The sequence below is a fragment of the Eschscholzia californica genome, unplaced genomic scaffold (genome assembly GCF_041429995.1).
Source record: "Eschscholzia californica isolate CP2 unplaced genomic scaffold, dmEscCali1.0.p SCAF_2, whole genome shotgun sequence".
Lineage (NCBI taxonomy): Eukaryota > Viridiplantae > Streptophyta > Magnoliopsida > Ranunculales > Papaveraceae > Eschscholzia > Eschscholzia californica.
In genome coordinates, this window is record NW_028238309.1 from 62213700 (window position 1) to 62226095 (window position 12396).

Here is a 12396-nt window from a genome sequence, read left to right on the forward strand (position 1 = left end):
CTGACAAATGAGTCAAATTAAAAAAAATTATTCAACCTGAAGTCCACCCAATTGGATTTAGATATAAAATTAGATTTCTAATCTACTTATGAAAACAAAACAAACAAATGCTGCCTACATTTTGACAATCCAAAAAAAAGAAATGGAAAGGGTAACTCTGATAAAGAAATTTCAAAATATAGTGAGTGATTCAATTACCATTTTAAGGACTAACGAGGGGCTTTCAACAAAAAAAAAATGTACTAATGAGGGGGTTCTTACCAATCCACCACTTTACTGAGGCAGTTCCTTGATTTCCCATACCACACATTCCTAGATTGTTCCACTTCACCAACATGACTATTGGCATGACATTTCAATTCTACAAAAATGTGAAAGAAATTTTAGAAGGAACTTAGATCCAAACACAACTCAGAGGATAAAACCTATTCAAAGTAAAATAAATTGGACAAAATCAAATCAAAATTATATAAACTTACCATCATTTTCTATCTTGTTGGCCTCCTCTTTGTGTATCTCAAACGCCATATATATATATATCATTTCAGATAAATTTTTTCTATGATGGTAGAGAGTGTCTACGGTGTACCTTTTTATATAGAGCTAAAGCCCATAGCTATTTCTCCAAACTGCGGCAGTGAGCCCCTAGATTTGAAACCCTGGTTTTCAAGAAATACCTCTTCCGTATGACGTGGATCTTAAGGTTCTAGAAATATATTTCTTACTCAATGTGCCTCTATTTTTCTAAAATACTGTTATTCATGTCGCGTTGTGAGTCTCTATTTCTATAAATATACCGCTTTTATCTCACGTGACTCCAAAGTCGTAATTTTAAAAATAATTCTCCAAATCCTTGTCGTTCGAGGATCTTACATAATGAAAAACTCTTCAATTCATTTCCTTTTATTAAAATGTAAAATTTTCGTATTATTCAACAACTTTTTCCAGAAAAAAAACTTAATAAGATACGCTGATAAAGCAAGATTTTCATTTTTCAGTAAAGGGCATGGATAATTTCTCCATTTTGTGAAAGAGACGTGACCTTCTAATTACGTAGGAATAGCGTCATAAATGTGAACTGTCCATTAACTTCAATCGCGTGAATTTTGTTGGATATTAACCGTCAATTTGTGTTTAATTAATTTGTCAATGTGAATCTGAGTATCCCTCACAAATCTATTATAATAAAACATGCCAATCGGTTATGGGAGAGATAAGTCAGGTTGTCTATTTTTTTTGGAGTTTTATATAGATCACATCCAGCAATTAATATAAAATCCTCTTCTTGTAAATCTATTCATAATAGAAATGTATTAGTGCCAATAATTAAAAATAGTATAATACCAAAATCAGTTAAGATATCTCAAGACCAGGTCTGATCCAAAGTGAGCAAAAGCTTCGGCTTGGGCCAACTATTTTAAGGCTCACCATGTGAAGAACACAAACCACATTTAGGCAGGTGCCCAAAATAATAAGTAGAAACAAGCCTAACTAAACAATATTTTAACCAGTGCCGACCCATTTCATTTTATAAGAGTTACTTTCATTTTTCTCTCTTTCAAGTCTCAACCAATAAATCCTAAATCTTACACCTAGATGACCACAATTTAAGTTCTCTTTATCTTTTGTTTCTTAATCTCCACTACCCATCTCCCACTATCTCTTTATCTCATACATAATCATATTATATACATATATTAGATGTTCATCGCATCCTACGAGCACAGTAGATTTTTTTTGGCTAACATCATTGTATTAGATTAAATCCCAGTCTTATACAATTACATTTGTTTAAACACGATGAAAGAAGGAAGAGAAAAAAAGAATAGGAGAAATTTGTTTCTGTATTGTGTTTCCATTGAGAAATTAAATTTCTTATATAGGATAGTCCTTAATTGATAAAAATAAATCTAGTTACAAATAATGTGATAATATATTGGTGATTTGTGAGCAAAGATATCATGGATATATGGTAATGCATCCATTACCATATATTCTTGATTTTAGTAACAAATGTCAACACTCCCCCTCAAGTTGGCACATATATATTCACATATGTCCAATTTGTCCAAATTTTTTTTGAGCACTTGATTATATACGTTTTTGGTGAGTGTACCAGCTAGTTGATCTTTAGATTAAATCTTTGGAAGTTCAACCGTCTTTTCGTCAAGTTTTTCTTTAATGAATAACCTATCAACCTCGACATGCTTGTATCTATCATGTTGAACCGGATTATGAGCTATATCACATGTTGTTTTGTTGTCATAATAAAGTTGGATAGGATCTTCTAGGGGGTGCCCTAAATCCTGCAAGAGATTTTTCAGCCATATATAGTTCTTCAAAATACCTAAAGCCATTCCTTTATATTCTGATTCCGCACTAGAACGTGCAACAACATTTTGTTTCTTGGTTCTCCATGTCACTAAATTTCCCCTACGAAAGAGAAATATCTTGAAGTTGATTTTCTATCATCAACTGCTCCTGCCCGGTCAACGTCAGTGTAAATTCTGATATCTCTTTTATTTGTATATTTAGAGAATAAAATTACTTTTCCCGGAGCAGATTTAAGATACCTCAAAATTCGCATAACAACATTCATATACTCTTGTCCTGGATTATGCATGAATTGACTAACGAAACTTAGAGCATATGCATGATCAGGTCTTGTGTGGTCGAGATACATTAATCTTCCAACAAGTCTTTGGTATCTCCCCTTGTCCACAGACACTTGATTTGTCTCAATACACAATTTTTTATCTTCTTCCAATGGAGCGTCCACTGGTTGTCTGGTAGTCATACCTGATTCTTATAATAAATCTAATGCATACTTTCTTTGGGATAGAAATATTTCTTTATCACAACGAGAGACTTCAATTCTCAGGAAAGTAATTCAAAGGATCTAAGTCTTTTATTTCGAATTCCTTCGATAAGTATTCTTGCAAAGCCTTCATTTCTCCTGGACCGTTGCCTGTTACTATCATGTCATCTACATAAATAATAAGTGCAATAATTTTTCCGTGTTGCTTTTTTAGAAATAATGTGCGATCTGAGTTTCTCTGTCTGTATCCAAATCCTGTCATAGATTTGGTGAATCTTCGTAACCAAGCTTTAGGCGATTGTTTTAGTCCATAAAACGATTTCGCCAGTCTGCATACCTTCTGTTTTTTTGCTTTTATGTTATCATGCATCCAGGTGGAAGATCCATATGTACTTCTTCAGATAGCTCACCATGAAGAAATGCATTTTTTTATATCGAATTGTTGTAATGACCAATCAAAATTTGCAGCTAAGGATAATAGAACTCAGACAGTGTTGATTTTAGCTACAGGTGCAAATGTTTCAGTGTAGTCAATCCCATATGTTTGTGTAAATCCTTTTGCAACTAATATGGCTCGAAAATGTTCCACTATACCATCTGCTTTATATTTTACGGTGAAGATCCACAGACATCCAACTGTCTTCTTCCCGGTAAGACAATCTACTAATTCCCAGGTTTGGTTCTTTTTTAAAGATGTCATTTCTTCATTCATTTTTTATTTCCATTTAGGATCAGTTAATGCTGCTTCCTGCACATTGTTATGTATAGTAGCTACAGTCGATAACTGATTGATTATTTTTTGACAATCGATGAATAGACACATAATGACTCATGGGATATTTTACTTTACTAGACAATTGAGGTTCATATAAAAATTTTGGCGTACCTCTATTGACACGTTCTGACAACTGTCTCCGGAATGACTCAGGTGTTGAAGAACGAACCTCCTCTGACAACGATTGATTTTGTGTATTGATCGGAAAAAATTCGGACTCGTTTTCTAGAACTGTGTGTCTTTGTGGATGTCCATTCTCATAATGGTTCAAGACTTGAATCATATTGGTCTGGTTCATTTTCTTCTGTATTCACTGTGTCTGGTAAGTTATCACCACTCACATCTGAATTTTGATTATTTTGATCCAAATGGCCTACTAACTGATCAATAACTTCTACTTCATTGTTCTCAAGGTCACAAGTATCTTGACCACTTAATTCTCTATCGGCTACCATTTGGTAAGAAATTCCTACCTCATTATTCTCAAGATTATATTCTAGAGTCTGAATTTTTTCAAAAGACTCCCCCTGAGATTCAGACTCGGCGAAATACATAGTTTCTTCATTAAAGACGATATCTAGAGTAACAAACATGCGCTCGCGGGAGGATGGTAACACCGGTAACGTCCCTTTTGATGAAGGGCATATTGAAGGAGATGTCCTTCGACCAAGATTGCAATGCGAGCAATTTGTCCGCTAGGAATATTGATGAAGAAGATCATCAAGTCCGATTGATTTAGGGGTCGTAGTGTTTAGCTAGAAACCAACTACGATTGTCGAATTACGAAGTAATTCGCGGTTAACTTCGATCGGATCCTACAACGGGTTACACATAAGAATGGGCATTTAATCGGATGATATGATTAGTGGAAGTGAGATATAACCATGGATGTTTCCCATAAACATATCTCATAGGCCAAAAGAGAATTTAGGCAAAAGATAGCAAAAGGGCCCGAAAACAGGATTTGGGCCTAAACCGATTCGAGCACTTTTAGGGCTCAGATTGGGCTGATTTTTGAAGGGTTGGTTCCTCATGTTAGGAACCTAAAATCTGTCAATTTTGACTGGGTTTGGACGTCACCTCCTCAAGGAATTGAGAAAATATCAACTAGTTGCTATTTTCGGCAATTTCCTTAAATCTTATTCTAAAGGGTCTTTTAGGAAACCTAATTGGAGGTGGATTCTTATTAGGGTTCTATATAAAGACTCTTAGGATAGAGAATAAGGTGTGGAATTTCTCTCTAAGCTTTCTTACTCTACCACATCAAGTAGAGAGGAGAAAGTGAGCTAATTCCCAAGCTATCCACTAGTCAAACAAGAAGAATGTGTTCTTCTTATCAAACCAGCATTGGAGCGCTAGCAAGCTTTCAAGGAGGGAGATTAAATACACCGTTCGGTGTCCCAAGTAGAGGAGCGACAATTGGAGCTCTTGGTCTTCTTAATCGATTGGAAAGGTTCGAGGTAATCTCTACTTTTCTTTTAGTTTAACTGTTAGTTTATGCATGATGATCTTGGGACGTACCAATGTCAAGACATGAGACGTCTGAGATTCCGCTTATACGACATTAGTAGACACCACTATAACCCAACACATATCCCACAAAGACACATTTTAGAGCGCGTGACATTAACTTACTTTCTGTTAGAGTGTGAACATAAACACACAGCTGAAGACATTGGAGCAATAACTGCATTAGGAAGTGTCTGAAATGGTGTATTGAAATTAAGAGATCGTGATGGTACACGGTTGATGAGATATGAAGCAGAAAGAAAAGCTTCTCCCGAGTAACATAAAGGCATGTCAGCCTCAATCAAGGAAGCGCGAACAACCTCCAATAAGTGGTGGTTTTTGCGTTCAACTTAACTACTTTGTTGTGGTGTTCCTGGACAGGTGGTTTGAAGAATGACACCATTAGAATCCAAAAAATTCCGAAGTTGGGCGTCACGATATTCACCACCGTTATCACTACGTAACACCTAAACTCGAGCATTATATGATGTTTCAATGGTTTTGTAGAATTTTTCAAAAAACATGTTAACCTCAGATTTAGACTTCATCAAACATAATCAAGTCAGCCTAGTACAATAATCTGTGAAAGTAACAAACCAACGCGTCCCTCCTAGGTTGGGGACTTTTGAGGGTCCTCAAACATCAGAATTTATTAAGGGGCTAGCTGTTTCAAAATCTAATTCCTTGGGTTGTCTTTTCCGTTTGCCCTCGTTTCTCGTCGGCGTAGGTCAAGAGGAGAGAGAGAAATCCAGAGATAAGAAAAAGGGTAATACGCAGAGGGAGAGAGAGCGATGAAGCTACTAAAGTGTAAACCCTGGAAAAGTTTAGAAGAAGTTGTTGATGTCGAAGTTTGTTGTTTCTCACTATAGATTTTTCATGATTGATTTCTCAATTCTTTTTTCTTTCCCATAGGAGCTTATGAAAACGAACCAAATCACATTAGAGAAACCCCATCTCAGTGGAACCCTAATATGAAAAGTGGTATTCATAATTTAGTTGATAAATTATCAGGAATAGGAGTTCATGATTCTTCTGAAGAAGATTATAATCTTATTCAGGTTAGTAAAGCAGTTGATGCTCAGAGGACAATCTTGCTACAGGTTAGGTTTAAACTTTCTAAAAGAATGTCTTTTTATGTAGTGTTTAAAATTTGAACAAGTCTACTGATAAGTTTTTCTTACTTAATGGTACTTATTTGACTAGATAATTAAGTCTGAACCTTGTCCTAATAATCATGCTTAATGTTTATTGAGTTAGGTTTCTTTTTATGCAATTTATCAATGATTTGGCTTTAAAATTTGTAATTTTATTTCTTACACTTTAGTTGGGTATCTATCTCTGTGGTGGTTTATCTAATCTAGTTTGTCACCGGAAACAGTATAACCATTAGTTTGCACTCAAAATTAGATAGTGTTCGTTCATAGATTAATCTTCGTGCTTTCATGGATGACGAGGACCTTGAGTCTGATAATTATAATTATTCTAAATCATTGATAACGTAATAACGTATTAATAGTAAGAATTTGTAAATTAAGATAGTTGCCATATCTCTTTGTAATCTTCCCAAAATATGGGATTGTAATTCTTATATAATGAAAACCCGAAGAGGGAAAGAGGCAAGGATCCTCTTGTTTCATGGTATCAAGAGCGTCAGGAACCCTAATCCCTCCTCGTTTCCGGCGGCAGCCTTCTCCTCCTTAGCTGCCAAACCTTCAATCTCTACCCTATTACTTACCTTCTTGCTTCCCTAATCACTTTCTTCTCAAGTTCCTCTCTATTAACCTCTCTATTAATCCCTCTTCTCACACTCCTTTATTTCAATCAATTCAGGAATCCTAATCCCTTCTTCTCAACCCAACAACCATGGATAAACTACACCCAGCCACCACCGTCTCAAACATCACCAATCTCATCCCAATCAAACTTGAGATGGACACAGCTCACTGGCCCTCCTGGTCGGAACTATTTAAAATCCATTGCAAGGCTTACCAAGTTTATGATCACCTTCTACCACTACCATCAACCACAACCCAACCCGACGAGACTTGGGAGAGACTCGATTCTATTGTTCTTCAATGGATATATGGAACGATCTCTCAAGACCTCGTTCACACCATTATTGAACCCGGACAGAACAAAACCGCCCACCAAGCATGGAACACTCTTGAAAACCTGTTTCAAGATAACAAGAGTACTCGTGCTATCCATCTCCGCCATCGATTTGCAAACACCCGTCTTGAAAATTTCCAAACCATGTCTGCCTACTGTCAACAGCTCAAGACATTGTCCGATCAATTGGCTAGTGTCGGCCACCCGGTTGATAATGACGATCTTGTGTTACAACTCATTGCCGGGCTAACAGAACAATACGAAAGCATTGGCACCATTCTTCAGGGACAAGAGCCGTTACCTCCATTTTACAAGGCTCGTTCAAAGCTTTGCATGGTCGAGTCTCAGAAAGTGGAACAAGCCCTACATGCCTCACAAAAAGCAGGTACTGCCTTGAACACCTCATCCCGAAACGTCTCCCCTCACCCTTCAACCGAACCTGTATACGATCGAACCCGGGGTCGCGGACGTTCACGTGGCCGAGGCCGAGGCAGACAATCATGGGGTCGTGGACGAGGCCAAGGTGGCTACAACCAATGGGCCACTCCATACCCTCCATTCTGGCCTCCCAACACTTACGGGCCATGGCCCAACCAGCAGCAACAGTTAGCCCATCAACAACCCTTTTATCCGTCATCGTGGGCAGCCCCTCCATGTCCTTACCCCACCTCCACTAACCGGTCAACCAACAGTAACAGTGGAGCCGGACTGCTCGGGTCCAAGCCGTCCCAAGCCCATCATACCGCATATACTCCGACGGATATTGACCAAGCTCTTCATGCTATGTCGTTAAACAACATGCAAGAACCAACCGGGTACATGGACACAGGCGCCACAGGTAATATGTCTAATACCTCTGTTAATTTCGATTCTTTTTCTAATAATAGTATGGGACAACAAATAATCGTTGGTGATGGTTCAACCATACCGGTACTTGGACATGGCCACCAAACCTTACCGCCACCCTTTCCACCACTTGTTCTTAAAAATGTCCTTTATGCACCTAAACTGCTTAAAAACTTAATATCAGTTCGTAGGTTCACCACCGACAACTCTGTCTCTGTCGAATTTGACCCATTTGGTTTTCTTGTGAAGGACTACAAGAGCCGGATCCCTATCCTCCGATGCAACAGCAGCGGTGATCTTTATCCACTTGTGCTCGGGCCTGGAACCACTACCTTCCCCTCCACTTTTGCTGCTATCTCCTCCTCTCTATGGCACCAACGTCTTGGACACCCTGGACGGGCACCTCTACAAACTTTGAAGTGTAATCGTTTCGTTAAATTTTCCAATTTTAATAATAATATTTGTCAATCTTGTGTATTTGGCAAAAGTATTAGACTACCCTTTGCTAGCTCTCAAACTCGTATTCTTAATCCGTTTGATTTAATTCATAGTGATTTATGGACTTCTCCCATTTTGAGTTCTAATGGCCACAGATATTATATACTCTTGCTTGATGATGTTACTAATTTTTTGTGGACTTATCCATTATCAAATAAATCCCAAGTTTATACCACCTTCTGTCACTTCCACCAACAAATAACAACTCAATTTGAACGACCCATAAAAACATTTCAATGTGACAACAGAACTGAATACATAAACTCTTCTTTTCACACTCTTTTCTCGTCCCATGGTATCCTTTTTAGGCGGTCGTGTCCTCACACGTCGTCTCAAAACGGAAAAGCGGAACGCATGATTCGCACGATCAATAACATGATCCGCACCATTCTCACCCATGCATCTCTACCTAACACATTTTGGCACCATGCCCTTGAAACTGTCACTTATCTTCTCAATATCCTACCGGTCAAACACCTACAAAATACAACACCCACAGAAATTCTATATCACCGCACACCTTCTTATGACCACCTCCGAGTCTTTGGTTACCTCTGCTATCCGTTAACTCCCTCAACTACCATTCACAAACTTGACCCACGCTCCACCCCGTGTGTCTTCTTAGGCTACCCATCCACCCACCGTGGCTACAAATGCTTTAACCTTAAAACCAAACAAATCATAATATCCCGACATGTAGCCTTCGACGAAACCACTTTCCCATTTGCCAACACCATTAACCCACCACCGAACTACGATTTCTTATCTGAGTCACCCATTCTTTGGCCCCACGTCGACCCATTATCCCACACCCAACCGACACCCACTGCTCTTCCAAACCCATCGGCCCAATCCACTCCACTTCATCCCTCGGCCCACACTCACCCAACACCTAGCTCACCCACTGCAGCCCACACCTCACCACCACACTCACCTTCTCCGGCCCCATCCACACAGTCGGTACCTCCAGCCCCACACCATTCCGAACTCACTCCTACACCATCGAACCCACCCACCTCGGCCCAACCCGATCCCCCCACCCGAACCATGCGCACTCGGGCCATGGATGGCATCATCAAACCTAAAGCTCGTCTCAATCTCCATGTTTCCACCATCGTCCCTATACCTAAAAACCCGTCCCAGGCCTTGTCCATACCGGAATGGCATAAAGCCATGACTGACGAGCACCATGCTCTTATTCAGAACGAGACATGGGAATTAACACCGAGGTTACCAAACATGAATGTCATCCGGAGTATGTGGTTATTTAAACACAAGTTCAAATCAGATGGGTCGTTGGAACGTTATAAGGCGAGGTTAGTTTGTGATGGTCGTCTGCAACAGGTTGGTATTGATTGTGGTGAAACATTCAGTCCGGTTGTTAAGCCGGCCACTACACGTACGGTTCTTACTATTGCCTTGTCTCAGTCTTGGCAAATACACCAGTTGGATGTGACTAATGCCTTCCTTCACGGCCACTTAAACGAAACCGTGTATATGTATCAGCCTATGGGTTTTCGTAACAAAGACTTTCCTGATCATGTCTGCCGACTCAAGAAGTCTTTATATGAGCTGAAACAGGCACCGCGGGCGTGGTATCAACGGTTTACAGATTTTTTCTTACTTTGGGATTTGTGCAGAGTAAGTGTGATGCATCCTTATTTACTTTTCATCAGGGATCTCAAGTGGCTTATTTGTTACTATACGTCGATGATATTGTACTTGTCACGTCATCTGACACTCTTCGGACCACTCTCATGTCTCACCTGTCTGCTGAGTTTGCTATGAAAGACCTCGGCCCACTTAGCTTCTTCCTCGGTATTTCTGTTCAGCGGCAAAAAAATACCCTATTTCTTTCACAACATGTTTATGCCCAGGACATTATTGAACGAGCTGGCATGTCTTCTTGCAAGCCTGTCCACACCCCTGTTGACACCAATAGTAAACTCGGATCTCATGCAGGTGATGTATTTCATGACCCGACATTGTATCATAGTCTCACAGGTGCACTTCAGTACTTAACCTTCACCCGCCCGGATATTAGCTATGCTGTACAGCAAATATGTATCCATATGCATGCTCCTAAGACTGACCACTGGAATGCTCTCAAGCGAATTATCCGATACATTCAGGGTACCAGCACCTTTGGACTTACCCTTGGGTCATCTCAGGATCCACGGTTAGTAGCCTATACAGATGCCAACTGGGCTGGTTGTCCCGACACACGCCGTTCCACCAGTGGATTTTGTATTTATTACGGTGACAATCTCATCTCGTGGTCCTCTAAGAGACAGGCTACCATTTCTCGTTCCAGTGCCGAGGCCGAGTACCGCGGTGTTGCAAATGTAGTTGCCGAAGTTTGTTGGCTCAGAAACCTACTACTAGAGCTTCAACGCCCTCTTTCCTGCGCCACTTTAGTCTACTGCGACAACGTCAGTGCCATTTATCTCTCAGGTAACCCGGTCCAGCATCAACGAACCAAGCACATAGAACTTGATATACACTTTGTTCGTGAAAAAGTGCAAAAGGGTCAAGTGCGTGTCCTTCATATGCCTTCACGCTACCAAATCGCTGACATATTTACGAAGGGGTTACCACGCGTGCTGTTTGAAGACTTTCGCTCCAGTCTCACCCTTCGTTCTCCTCCGGCTTCGACTGCGGGGGTGTAATAGATAACGTAATAACGTATTAATAGTAAGAATTTGTAAATTAAGATAGTTGCCATATCTCTTTGTAATCTTCCCAAAATATGGGATTGTAATTCTTATATAATGAAAACCCGAAGAGGGAAAGAGGCAAGGATCCTCTTGTTTCAGTTGGGTAATATGGATGATCTTGATTTCAATAACGATAGAATGAAATTAATGTAGAATTCAATCGCGCACTTCATAATGTTCACTTATGTTTTTCAATTTTGTGGTTTGGTTTGTACTTTGTCATGTTCAAATTTTAATGTAATGTCTTGTATGTTTGCTGATATTGTAACTTAAAGCATGTAAGAGGAAGTAGAAGGCTTGGAGAAGTAAAGAAGTTTTTTTTTGTGTATTTTACTCTATGTTATCTTCTTATTCCATGTCGAAATTAAGTTGATAAACTATGTTGGATTAACATGGTACGTGTGCACTTAATGGTTTGTGTTATTGTGTTATGTTGGATTAAGTTGAAAGCACTCTAGTTTGTAGCAGGTTAAAATTGCAACATATTTTAATGTCAAAAGTTTTGATCTGGTTGAAGCATTACATTGTGGTTCGGTTATCCAACCAAAACAAACCATGAAAAGATTGGTTCGGATTGAGTTATCAAAATAAGAGACCATTGCGTTTTTTATCAGAAAAACAAATCCATCGAGTAGTTGAAGGTTTGGATTGGGGATGCTTTAGGGAAATAAGATAATAAGAGCATCCTAATGTAAAATTAAAAAACGACACCCGATATTCATATGTGTGAAGTCTTAATTTAGATTCATCTTTTAAATGACAAAATGAAGATACTCAAAATTTGTGTATCTCAAATACAACTCTTTAATTTACTTCTATTTCTGTAAGTTCAAACCTTGATGACTAGGTCGTAACTTATAAGAGATCATTAAGCAGAAGCTTAGGAAATAGAATGACATTTGGAGGGTTTCGAAAATAACTACTCCACCTCATCCTGGAAATTCAATTACAGTCTCCAACTGAGGTTGAAATTTTGACAAAAACTTTAAAATTCCTATGTGTCAGGAAAATGAAAAACCGAGTCAAAGATGAACATCGGACACTCGTGAGACTTACCTCTAATTATTGAAAGTCTCATTACATTCATTTCATCAAATGGCATGAATACAAAGCCATACTACTGC

At 39.0% G+C, this 12396-nt stretch overlaps 1 protein-coding gene across 1 annotated transcript; it reads left to right on the forward strand.

The window, feature by feature from the left end:
• The first annotated feature begins 6965 nt into the window (after positions 1-6965).
• On the forward strand, positions 6966-8353 carry LOC147560021 (uncharacterized). The gene is made up of 2 exons (XM_086659239.1): positions 6966-8049; positions 8307-8353. The coding sequence occupies exons 1-2, from the start codon at positions 6966-6968 to the stop codon at positions 8351-8353; spliced, it is 1131 nt and encodes a 376-aa protein (XP_086515365.1).
• The last annotated feature ends 4043 nt before the right edge of the window (positions 8354-12396 follow it).